The sequence below is a fragment of the Lepidothrix coronata genome, unplaced genomic scaffold (assembly GCF_001604755.1).
Source record: "Lepidothrix coronata isolate B3197 unplaced genomic scaffold, Lepidothrix_coronata-1.0 Scaffold3, whole genome shotgun sequence".
In the NCBI taxonomy this organism is placed as follows: domain Eukaryota; kingdom Metazoa; phylum Chordata; class Aves; order Passeriformes; family Pipridae; genus Lepidothrix; species Lepidothrix coronata.
The window spans coordinates 11,286,267-11,299,850 of NW_016690183.1; the positions used below are offsets into that span (position 1 = coordinate 11,286,267).

The 13,584-nt window shown below is 39.5% G+C and overlaps 1 protein-coding gene across 1 annotated transcript in view; it reads left to right on the forward strand.

Annotated features, from left to right (window-relative positions):
* STAC (SH3 and cysteine rich domain) overlaps positions 1 to 13,078 on the forward strand; it is a 73,725-nt gene extending 60,647 nt beyond the window's left edge. Inside the window, exons 9-11 of the mRNA XM_017820062.1 lie at positions 1,868 to 1,919; positions 2,045 to 2,182; positions 10,028 to 13,078. Coding sequence (XP_017675551.1) covers positions 1,868 to 1,919; positions 2,045 to 2,182; positions 10,028 to 10,126 — 289 coding nt within the window. The 3' untranslated portion in view covers positions 10,127 to 13,078. The remainder of the gene's footprint in view (positions 1 to 1,867; positions 1,920 to 2,044; positions 2,183 to 10,027) is intronic.
* The last annotated feature ends 506 nt before the right edge of the window (positions 13,079 to 13,584 follow it).

Below are 13,584 nucleotides of genomic sequence, written 5' to 3' on the forward strand. Positions count from 1 at the left end.
GAATAGAATAGAATAGAATAGAATAGAATAGAATAGAATAGAATAGAATAGAATAGAATAGTTGGAAGGAACCTACATGACAGCCTATCTTGCCACCTCCTGAAATATAGATCACTGAGGTAGAGCAGATAACTTATCCAGGGTTGTAATTTACAGAAGAAAAAGATGAGACCTGAGGGTGATTTCAACCAGTAGTAAGCACCAAGCAGGTTACCCCCTTTCAGGGACTAGCAGCCTAAATCTAGGCAGCAACAGTAATATAGGTCCAGCTGGGATTTCTATTTTGAATCCTTCTTTGGAGTTTAGAGACATTAGCTACATTAGCTCTCTCCTAAAAAAAAGTTGGAAACCAAAATCAGCAGGTCTGCAATCTAAAAATCTCAGTGCTCAGACCAGTGACATGGAGAGATTTTAGGTTCAGTTGCCATCTTTCTCTGACAGCCAAATACCTTTATATTTTCTAGGTCATTTTTCTAACAACCAGGCTGAAGAGTGTGGGGTGGGTGGATGGGGCTCTCTAAATCTTAAATGTGTTCTTCCTTGCAGTGTAAGAGCTCCAATGGTGTTACAGTCTATTCACTTTGAAGTCATGGGTTCCCTTAAAACTTCTTTGAATGTTTTGTATTAAATATTAACTGTGATAAAAGATTCATGTCCTTTCCCATGGCAAAAAAAAATTTCACCATTGGGATACCAAGTTATCCATTTTCCCTAACTTCCTTTCTCACCTCAACAACATTTAATTGTTCCAAACACATTGAAACAGGTTCTCGAAGAGGGCTTCAGGAAAATCTTCAAGTACCTTTTGGTGAAAGTTGAAAAACTGTTTCAGATTGCACGGTGTTAGAATACTAAATGCCCACTTCTCCAGTTACAGCAGCAATGATAACCCCTTGGGAAGTGGATCAAAGAGGCCCACCACTGACCCCACCTCCAGCTGCATTCTGGACAGATCCACATTTTCTACGCATGCTCTGAAATAACCTGTTAAATTGGACCTGTTACCCATCATATGCTCCAGATGTGTTTGCAGGCTCTCGTGTTGATACCTCAACAATACAGTGAGCCTAAGAGGGAATGCAAGGAGGGCTGAATAATTAGGGGTCAATCATTATTTTATTAAAATCAAAGAAGTTATCAGGCAGACAGTGTTCTGAGGTTAATCCATTTGGAAAAGAGCTGCCACTTTCTTTCTACAACACATCGCTATTATAATTACATAATAATGATGAAGTTCCACCAATGGGGGGAAAGAGGTCAAATAACTGTTCAACTACCTGCACAAAGTCAGCTCAGCACATTTCGCTATTAGCATTTCCAGTCAAATTATTCTTCTAGATCTGCTTTGGAACTAGTCAGCTGGATGCTGATACTTAGCAATTAACGACCCAGCACCACACATTATAAAGGTAAATATGTCCCATTCAAATCAAAAAGACATTCTTGGGCAGAATTATATCCCTGCTGACTAATTGCCTTTGTCAGCTAAATAGAACTATTTTCCTGCTGCCTTCCTTCTGCAATCACAGCTTGAAAACACAGATGATGAAGTAGTATGTCCCAACAAATGTCTTAAAGTAAAAAGATAATGCCTGTAACAAATATGGACAGTTTCTCATTAAGCAGGAAGCAAAACTTCCAGTTCACAGATGTTGTCTCAAAACAGATCTAGCCCCAAAATACAGAGACTCTTATTCTACATTACCATGTATGACTGAAGAAAACCTTGCCACCTCATTGAGTCTACCTGCAATGAATGCTCAGAAAAAATAACCATTAAAGGACTAACTTCCCATTAGAAGGGAATTGTGAAAGCTGATTCAACATGACAATTAAGAGTCAACTACTATTCCTCTTCTAATTACAGGCCAGGGGACATGGTCACTCTTCTGGAAGACTCTAATGAAGACTGGTGGAAGGTATGTGCTAATTATTATATATCTGTTTTCTTTCCAAAGGGAAAAATATCTTCTTTTCAATTGTGAACTTGCACTAAAGCTGCTAGTGTTAACAGTCTTCTTCTATTAATACGTTTTCTCCATAGGGGAGAATTGATGACAGAACTGGATTTTTTCCTGCTAACTTTGTTCAAAGAGTGCAGCAAAATGAGAAGATTTACAGGTGTATCAGGACATTCATTGGCTGCAAGGAACAGGGACAGATAACTCTGAAAGAAAACCAGGTAAGATCCCCTGTGCTGGACCCTCACGAACTAGAGCATCCAGCAGTCTTACTAATGACTGGAGGAAAAATTATGCAAGGTGAGGACAGGCAGATTCTTTTCACTGCAGTTTTACTGGTAGAGTTATTATTTGCATGGCAATTGGGTCTAGTAACCAGTTAAGAGCAGTGTTTGCCTTGTGCAAACACATACTCCCTGCCTAACATAGCCTAAATTTTCACTCACAAACATTCATAATGATACTTTGTATATTATGCACCCTCTTACAGACTTCAGAGCGACAGCTTGACAAGCACACAGTCTTAGTGGTAGGCCTTGTGCACCTGAAAAATGCTCTGGTTTTCTCCTCATTATTGGAACTAATCTAATAAAAGACAGGAGCTCCTTCCCCAGGCTTTAACTTACCTAAAAATCTAAACACAGCTCATGGTTTTGGCTTCAGCAGGAACAGAATTAAGACAGCATCACACAAGCCCATGAATCTTAAATTTAACTCTTGTTCGCCAGCTCCAAACTCTATTTAATCATTAATTTTTTGTGTCACCACTTACATACCCTCTCTACAGGCCATAATATGTTCTAAACTATACGTGCTGCTATGAGCTACCCCACATACAGTGAGGTCTTGCAGGGTCCATTCAGCCTGATGTACTTTCAGCTGCTCCTTCTACTTTGTGTCCTTCAAGTGGGTTCACTAGGCAAAAGCCATGACCCAAAATCTGCATTAGACAGGTTTGTTGCATAAGCTCATGTAAATAGGAGGATGGCTGACTAAGGGTGACACACAGCTCAAGTTCTTTATTACACCTGGATGTAATAAAAAGCTAGATTATTCTCACTGCACCTTGTGAAGCCTAACGTTCTTCCACCTGATTGAGTCTTTCTTTTCCTTTGGCAACTGATGTCACCTCACCAGTAATTGTTTGCCTGATTTTAATAAAGTAGAGCAGGAATCAGAATCAGTGTGGACTTCAGGGCCATAGATTTTCCATGAAGAACTTCTGTACTACTTCGCTCCACTGGTAGATAAGATTAACTTATATCTTTGCTGCTGCTGTCTTGTGGCATAGCAAAACATACAGGTGCTAACAATCCTTGGATTTAGACAGCTTTTTAAGGAAGGTACAGCAATGCAGTGACCAGAACACATTTTGACTGCCCCTATATGCATAGTACTTTGGTCAGCCCTGAAGCTGCTAGAAAGAGAGAAAGTTCTTAAACTCTTTTTACCCAAAATCTCTTTTGATGTATATGTATATATATATGCACACAGACAAAAAACCCCAAATATTACCAAATCAGAACAAGAGCTTCTGCAGGTTTTGTGCTCTAGAATAAGCAATACAGAAGGGCAAAGCTTAGGGAAATGGTAGTGTTGGAATATGGCATGTCAACGTGAGGGAATGGTCAAGATCTGTGTCCCTTCTCGTTAGTGGGCACACTAGATCATCTCTGTTAGTGTGGCTGCTGCTGCAAGCAGTGAGAGTCCAGTTTCTTTCCTCAGTTGTCACAAAATCACAGTTTCCAAGTAGCAAGACTGACAGCTTCATGTAAACACAAGGACCTTCCTATTGTCCCTATTTCATAATAGGCTCACAAGGGAGCTTGAGGTCAGGGGTGCCTCATCATCTCTGGCAGGGCAGGAGGTAAAGAAAGGGATGAATCCATCTTGTCTGTCTACTACCTCCTCATTTGTTGTAAACTTTTTCAGCTCTATTGCAAGCCCAAACAAATTCTGAGGTTGAACATACATATTGTCAGGTGCTCTCTCCAAATGAGAGAGGTGTCAGAGGAAACTCTGTTGTGAAATATAGGGCAGAGATCAGACTACACAAACACATGAATGCAGGGACATGAGAGGAAAGGAACGCAGCAAACTAATTCCTCTCCACTCTCACACAACTTATGCAAAACGGATACATTTAAGTAGCTTCAAAGCCATTTTGAGTAATTTCCAGGCAGGATAGTCACAGCGAGGCCACGGGCATTCATCTGCTTCTTGCTGTCCCTCAACACAGTGTATGATTTTTGTCCTTTTTTTTTTTTTTAACAGAGCAATTCTGCCTTCACTGTGGAAAAACTCTTATTGTGAAAAACATTTTTAATTGTTACTGGGAATTTTTTACTTTAAAAATTTATTTTATATTTCCAAAGTCAAATTTCCTTTCTTCTTTCTTCAGTCATTTCTCTTATTTTTTCTCTTTTATTTCTCCATGTGAAGCAGAGATAAAAGTGCAATAGGGGAAAGTATAAAAAAAAAAGTCATCTGAATGGAACTTGTGAGAAAACTTTGGAAGAATTTTTTTTGTTCATTTTTGTTCTATTGGGAATTTCTATGGAATGTCATCATCCATTTTACCTGACTCTGGGCAGAGTCCAGAGTGCTATGAATGCAATATATCTGCTATGCACAAAGCACTAACTTCTTCCAGATTAGCAAGAAGGGGAGATTTATTCATTGCTACCAATTCCTGTCAAGTCTCACTTTACCTAGAAAAACTCATTAAGTGGTCTAATAAATTCTTGTAACTAGAGTATGGCAAATTGTCCCAATTTTTTTGTTTATTCATTGAGTCAATTTCTATGTGGTTTAAAAGAGTCTAGAGCCATTCTGACAACAAAGGCAAGGAGGATGTGCCAACAGAAAAAATTATCCAGAGAAAATAACGTGAATTTTTGTTATATTGCTTGATACCATCCATGGTTTATACTGCAGGTCTCTATTCCCTTTTACCTTATATGAATGTTCCCAAAGGATCCCTTGAGAATTTCACTATGAAATATGAGAAAAAGTACTGCTTCAGACACCCCAATATCTTGGATTTCAGGGTTCACTGACAGATTTGTGAGTTCTAAAATCAATTCAGAAGATGACTGGATACCACAGGGCTCAATCAGTAATCTGTGGGAGGGAGGTAGACATAGCCCCTGACATCATTAAAGAAAGACTATTGACCAAATCCAGCCAATTTCTGTGGCTTTCCACTCTTTTAAGCTGTCTCACAAACACGATATATCATCAGTACTTGGAAAAACACCTCTTAAAATATTTTTAACATTTTGGTCATCCTTATTTGTAATGAGGTGAAAATAATCTACTGTTTGAATGTCTGCTTTTACTTCTTTTATCCTACTTAAAGAAAGGAAATAATCTTTCAAAAAAACCTACTCACACCCTTTTCTGGCTGCCTCTGACACCTACAGTCACACAAATACAAACGACTTTGGAGTTGGGCTTTTTGTGATTAAATAACACAGCTGATTTTAATTTGCACGAGTGATCTTGTGCAATAGAAATTACCCCAAACTGTAACGTTTGGAACAAGACCAAGAATCAGAAACTCTTTGCTTCATTCAGGTGTGCACTGTGAGTTTACATAAAAGTCAGTGCAACAGACCCATTTTCTGATGGATATTTATAAATGTCACTGATGTAAACTAGTTCTGCTGGTGAAAGCATGTCCCAGCCAGTTTCTGCAGTGACACCAAACAGGCCACTACTCTTGTGATGGCTACAATCTCCAAACCAGCCTTGCTGTCCCCTTGGCACCACAATTCAGGGGGCAAACTTCCCTCCTACCCCACTACCTCAACACAGGAATTTCAGAAAGAGTGCTTTTAGGCACATTTTATAGCATCTATGTGCAGATATGATGCAGCCACCAGGAGAGCCTGGGAATTGGCTTAAACATACCCACAAGGCTAGGCTTAACAAGGCAGGATTCCAGGCCGGGTCTACAGACCTGGGGAAAAAGTCTGGATGCTTTCTTGCTATCTGGCTTTTCACCTCATTGTCTAGCAGGTACTTTATGTACCCACATTCTTGGGATATTCTAATAGAAGCTGAACTTCTAAGAACGTGAGTCAGCTGCCTCTGAAAATCAGTTTCATCACAGTGACTTATGCATTAGGTTTAAATTACTTAAACTTGGCACTGAAAGTGATGTTGCAGTTCTCTGTGTGCTTCCCAGATGTAACTGCTGCACTTCAAAGCTAGGCTAAAAGGGAACAGGGTCTTTTTCCAGCTATCTATGATTTCCATTGACATCAGTCTTGCTGGCAGGGATGGGTGTTCCCACTCATTCTGAGATACTGAGTGGCACACAAAATTTGCAAGAGTTAAAACAAGTGCACAGGCCATTATGCATCTGGTTTAGTCCTGGTCTTCTTTAAAAACAAAGTCTAATGAAACATGTCATTAAAGTCTAATAAAACCTGTCATCATCATTTACACTAGGACTGAATGGGTATGAAAACTGAACTGTTTACCATTTCCATCCACAAAGCTCATATAGGCAAGAACTTCAGTGCACTGGCAGCAGTAGATGTAGAAACTCACAGCGTCCCTGTGCCATCATTCTCACAAAGACTTGAACTTACAAATGTCTTGACCTGGCACTTTTTGTAGGCTGCAGGACAGCTCTTGAAACTGTACTATCCTCATAATCAAGTTCCTACTTCATCAGAACCAGTCTATGGCTGACAGATAGCTTAAGTATATGGAAGAAAGAAGAGAAGACAGCTGCAGAAAATTAGGGCAAGTTCAAAATTAGAACACTAGAGAGTGTCTTTGTCAAAACTAGACAAAGAGAACTGGCCACTTGAACTCAAATTCAAAACACAGACCTTAAAAGAACAGGAAAGTATTAATGACCATGCAACTTAAAGAATCATTTCTTATCTTCTTGTTCATGTGCCCCACTTGCTCAGGCTGACTGACTGATAAAAAATTCTCAGCACAGACGTTGAAAAGTTCAGACAACAGTCATGATCTGAACAGTTGTTTTGTTTGTTTTGAGTGTTTTAGGTATTTTTTAAGCAAAATGAGATGAAAGAATGGGGAAGTGACTTTATAATATTAGATCCCACTTTCAAATAGTTCCAAAGATCACTTATTGAGTGAGAAATAGGCCGAGCTCTAGTTTCTTACTCTGTGGCTTATTCCACTACTAATCTCTTGAGCCAGAGTGCAACAGTTTGTCTCCATTTGTGTTCCTACTAAATTCACTGGAGAGCAGTTGCTCTGTCTCACTTTTCTTGTCAGGCTAGCAGCCTTCCCCCCAAAACATGTCAGCCTGAGTAGGTGCCATTTTAAGCAGTTTCCACTTTTATGCAGAAAACCATGGTCACCTGACAGTAGCTGTGGTACCTCGTGCCTTCACAACCATCATCTTTGCCATCTGTCATCAGGGCTAATCCTCGACAGCAGCTGGTTCATCATGTGGAATCCAAAACTCTGGATACTACCAGGCACTTATATGGGGTTACGTTACCCATGTAAGAAAGTCAAGAGCCAGATCCCCAGGCTACAACTTGAGAGTGAAATCCTTGGCAGCATTCATAAAAGAGGATGAGAGCAAAAGCGGTCAAAGATGGTGTTGTGTTCACTCTTTTCTGAAACTGCAGAATTCGGAGCAGGTCCAGGTCTTTGCAAAGCTCCAGCAGCTGTCACAGGCCCAGGAGACCTCCTGAGCTGCACAGGATTATGACAGTGTGGCATATTGTGTCCAAACTCACTCTGCCCCTGAAACTTCCCCTTCCTTGGAAAGTAGTGGGAAAAAACTCTGCCATCTGGGGTCTGGCACATACAGAGGTTAGTATCTTAGTGTGAGAGAATTTCATCTGGTATTTGGGAGAATTCAGACCTATGTATTAGTATGTAGAGTGAGAGAAGTTCTTACAGAAAGGCATTGTACTCCTCATGCCCAGTGAAGATCTAAAGTTTTTGCTGTAGCAGAACACTCTCACTGATATCAAGGAGCTCTCAAACCAGCAGCAGAACAAGGGGAAAAAAAGAATGAAAAAAAAAAAAAGAATAAAAACCACTGGAAAAAGAATGAATCTGCCATAATTTTTCACTCCAAAAATACAAAAATAAAGAAAATCAGTGTTTGGAAAGATCAGCACTCTGTCCTTGCAATATGTTCTGCACAGCAGAAAAGAGGTTAAACAAGAAAATGCAGCGTGGTTAGTGAGCACTGTAGACCTTCTGGAGATGTGATTATTTTGGGGATTCTAGCAAAAAGCTAGATGTCTTTCAGACATTTTCAGTTAGGAGAAAAGAACAATGATGGAGTGAGGTATTTCTTTTTACCAGTCAGATCTAGTTATGGAGAAGCTGCAAAAGCTCACAGCAGTAGGGATCAGCTGAGAGGGGCATCTTTCAACTAATGCTCTTTCCCACACTTGGATAGTCTGCCATACTTGACCATCCTTAGTCTTGTGCTTTGCCAGCTTTTTCTCTCATTGTTGCAGTTTTCATAGTCTTTCTCAGAGACAGAGAACAATACATAGCAGTAATCAGAAACTCCTTTTTGTGTTCATGTGCTTTACACCTCTGCTTTGAAGGGCAATGTGACTCCAAGGGAAGCAGATGCTATGCTGGGGATTCATGGCATAAATAAGCTTTGCTGTTTTGAAACAGAACCTAAACTAAACAACATCAATTCTATACCTCTCCCACGCTTTCCATGTGATTTAGCCCAAACAACAATACATTATTCTTTTTAATTGCATGTCAGCCCTGTTGGTGTGCTCAGTCATTCTGCCCCAGGGACCTAAGTCAGCTAGTGTTGAGTAGGTAGATTAAGTAAGAAAATTAACGAGTCCATTTATTTTCCAAAATTTTTTTGCAGGTACAGAGATGCACCTCACTATTTCCAAATACTGGAGGTGGCAAATATGAAGCAGCTTCACCTCCTTCTTATGACCTTTCATTTCTCTCTGGCAGCATCAGTGTTGTTAATAAATTTTATGTACGTAACAACAGGACAACCTGGCCCAGAGTTCAGATGAGGTATTTAGGTGTCACCCATAGCAGTCATGCTGAAATGGATTTACCCAGGAACATTTCAGAGCTATTTTTGTTAATTTCATGCCCTCTGAATTATTCTAAATAAACACTGTAAATACTTACCAGACAGAGACGAGTGCTCATCCAGATAGAGAGGTGACACTGACATCATGAGAAATCATTGAGTTGAGCAGTCTCAACAGGACCATTGGTTTTCTAATTATATTTTAACCTTGTTTGACTAGTAGGAAATATATAGTTATTTGGCACAGATGTTTGAAAACAACTCTTTATTTTGTGTGGTACTGTGTTCAAGTCCCCAGTTTAAAGCACCTGTGCCACTAGGCTTTCAAATGGCTTGGCCATTACCAGATGTCTCAGGAAGGGCATTAATGTGGAAATGCCTTCAGAAAATGAAAACCTTTACCACAATGTAATATTTGTGCTGTTGGAAAGACCACATGATTTAGTAACAACTGCCTCCGTTTGGAGTGGGTGTCATACAAACACGCTCACAGAGCTGGATTTGGGTCACACATTTTGGTATCCAGAACAGGCATCTGTAAGTGCAAGGCCTGAATAAGTAACATTATCCACTGCTCATCTGAGAAGTACCTGGGCTTCTTAAACTTGCAAAAGGAGAATATGTTTGCATTCAGGTCAGCTGCTACAAGTGACCCACCTTGGTATCATGATTACTTGTCACCACCAATTCCTCTCCCATCACCCATTCCTCTCATACACAGACAACTAAAGCAGAAGGATTACAGTAGGCTGAAGTCATAATTCAAGTTTCAAAATCTTTTATCAACCACAAGTTCTTAATGATATTAATGTCTCTGATATATATGTGCACTTCAGGGAGACGGGAGAAAGTTAACTCTCTAAATATATGAGTCTGAGATTCTTATCAAAGCAGAGTCCAAAAGGGATTGTTCTGCTTATAGAAGTAACTAGCGGGATGTCTAACCTACCTGATAAATACCCTGGAATAATTTGTCTCTTTGATCACAGCAAAGAGTTTAATATTTTCATACTTTCTTTGTATTCAGATTTGTGTGACTTCTGAAAAGGAACAGGATGGCTTTATCAAGGTATACAGCGGGAAGAAGAAAGGCTTTGTCCCCATAGATGTCTTAGAAAACATCTGATTTCAGCAGCCTACTCACTGCAGTAGGAGCCCTTTGTTGGCAATGCCTGTCTGCCTCATCTCACACTGTGTCAACCCAGCTGGGCTGTCTTGCAGATATTCAGGGAAATAGTGAGAAAACTGCAACAACAAGAAGAAAAAGACATTAGACTGCCACAGCAACACTAAGAAATAGAAAAGTTGAATGTTTGAAAGAAAATATAGTCAGAAACCACCATGGAAATGAGAGGTCCTTGGATACTAACAGAAGTAAGGTAACGAATAAAAAAAGCCCAGGCTGATTTCTGGTGCAAGATGGCTGCTACCACCCTGATGGAGACAGACAGCTTGTTCTGAAGGACTAAACTTGTGTCCTGTTCTTGTGTCTTAGAAAATTTTTGGACTGCTTTCTTGTTTGAAGTGTGTATTTTTGGGAGGGGGGGGAAGTACCACTCAAACTGTCCTCATACTACAGTCCAATGCTTGTAGTAAAGTGTGGCTGTAGTTCTACAGTTTTGTCCCCAGTATCAATTAATGAGTTTAAACATTTAGTCCTGGTATTCAGTCTCGCAACCAATCAGTTTGGAGACACCATGTGAATGTCAGTTCAAGAAATGCACTGTGCCCTGGAAGTTGGCAATTTTCTCTTTCTGTGCAATCTTCCTATATGAAAGAGTAGCGAATCTGTGTGTCCTTTGTTTTCTCTGTATATGAACAAAAGCTCTCAGCTTATGTTGGGTGTGGTGGCTGCTCTCATAGCTCACAAAAATAGCCAGTCCTCCAATTCACAAGCCTGCTTGGAAGCATCCCTCTGTGTTTCCTTCATCTGGTGAAGCGAGTAAAATGCTGGGAGAGAGCCCCAGGCTTGAAACATTTTATATTTTTCTGAGTTTATTGCACTTAAAAAGATTTTATATATTAATCCTATTTATAAAAAATAAAACACTTAACTAACCCCTGGAAGACTGAAAGTGCTAGTAAAAGGACAGGCTGCACATAGGAGTGAAGTCTGTAATTATCAAAACGCAGAACTCGTGACAGAAAGGCACTGAGTATCTTAGTTGTGTTCACACACTAAAGCTGTCCTCTTTATTTGCTAAATAGAAGGTTTGCAAATTCATCAGTAAACAGACTGACATGAATTTCTCCTTGGCATAAACCACTGTGACCATCCCATGAGTCTTCTCTGTCCTAGTGAGACTGTGCAGACATCTCTGTTTTGTCCATATAAACATCCATCTTGAAACAGGTTTTGGGCACATGAACCTTTTGGTACCTGGATAGCAGTCTGTGAGACCTGTGGGTCTTGACTGAATTCCACAAGTCAGTCAGTCCCAATCCTGTTGTAGAACAGGGGTCCTATGATGTTTGAAGACAGGGAACCTAATTTCCAACTACTTAATTGGATGTAATTGCACCAAATACACTTAAGCAGCTTAGCATGTATTATGATGTAGAAATTAAGTCCTATCCTAAAGCTCCCTGCTGAATTCATGCCTTCTTTGACTAGCTTGAAACTGAATGCCTGTCTTTTCTGTGATTAATCCCAAATTGACGTCCTAAATCCTGATACTGTAAACCAGGCTAGTATAGCCTTTGTAAAGTCAACACTATTTCTAAAAAGGAAGTTACTAGTCCTACTCCCATACGTTGAGGCAGTTTGAATCTGTGATGCACAGCCCAGGTCTCAGTGGCTGAGTTGCCCTATTTGAATAGCTGATCTTGCTCTAAGCCTCATGAAATCCAGGACAACTCTACACTTGGCCAGAATTTCACAGAGCAGTTCAGTCTTCAGCCTTTCGCAGACATATTTTGGAGCTCCTATGTACCATTTAATTGCAGAGGAGAAAGCTGGAAGGCTGCTGACTGGGGAAACGTGGCCCTTTGTAATGTAAGCGGTCCATACTGATTATTAACAACCTACTGGCTGAGCAAAAGTATCTGATTCCATATCTTCTGTGGGAATATTAGCAATTTTTTTTTCATTTCAAACAACATTCACTCAGCTCATTTTCCTAAGTAACCAATAAACTCAGTGGGAGAAGATTCTGATAAGCCTTAAAGATCAAGAGAAAAAGCAGTAGAGACACATTAATCCACTCTGATTTATAAGATTTTCTTTTATATTCACCCTTTCAAAGGAAAAATTCAAGTGTTTGTTACAATTACAATATTTGCTACTTTTGATTAGGCCTGTCAAGTGCACAAAAGGAAATCTGTATTAATCTGTACATATGTGCTATTGTTTACATGATTGCATCATACTGTGATTCCCTCCTATTTTGGTCTTCTATGACTTTGATTTATCCCTACAATGTGCATCATACTATTCAAAGAATTATATGAATAATACTTACAAATCACAATGGCCTTTAATCAGTGTCAATTTGATTCCTTTTGATACTGAGCAATAAATAATAAAGTGACTGAGTAAAAACAAAACAAGCCTTATGTGGACTGCATTACATCTGAGAAACTATTGCTTCTGAACCAAAGCTTTAATGGTTATCTTTAATTCGTGGAGGCGTTTTTGTTTTTCTGATTTTTTTTTGGTTGGTTGGGGTTTTTTCCTTTGTTTTGTCTTTTTACTGGGCTTTTGTTGCCATTTGATATGTAGATGTAATTTATACCTAATTTAACAAGAAGCACATACCATACATGAATCTCACTTTAAGCATGTGATTCATTGTCTACTTGCATGCTTGAAGCTGAAACACTTTGTTGAATTAAGGTCATTTTACTCAAATTTGTTTTGGATGCCTTACTCTGAGTCCAGAAAAGTATCTGATCTTTTTTTTTTTCCTACCATATGCAGTTGCAATAGGTATTGCTTTAGCAAGCAGTTAAAAATCAGACAGAAGATGGAATGGACTTTATCTGACATATGCTCAGAAATTTGAATTTTAGGAGATAAATGCTGTTCATATTTAATTTAATATTCTGCTTAATAAAGACTATGTGATGGTTGAAAGGAGAATAGATGTGTATGTTTCTTGTATTCTTTGTATCAGATTATATAAATTTTCAGGTATCCACCTTCAAGAACAGTCACTAAACCCATCAGCCACAGGTGTTACTGAGCATTCCATTTAAAATCTACAGCACTTGCATTTGCCACGATTAGCAAAGCATTTCTAAAGTAGTTCTTTTGAGATGTATGTAGCATGTATAGACTCAGAGTGAAGTTTAGTTGTCGGGCATCCTGAACATTTGTTTACAAGAGATCAGAATGTCTTTTCGGCCATTCAGCCTCTCATCACAGCATAAAACTGGCTGCAGAATGTTTCCATAAGTGCTAGGAGCAGTTGCCCAACGTAAGTTGAGTACAAGCTGCATGAATCATGATCTCCTCCCAATGGCAAATAACACAGCATCCCAGTTTACCACCATCTTTTTCTACACTTGTCCATTTTGGCTCAGTGACTTCTTCTGGAGACGGGTGCTGAAGTGCAACACACAGTCCTCTGTGATTCATTGCCC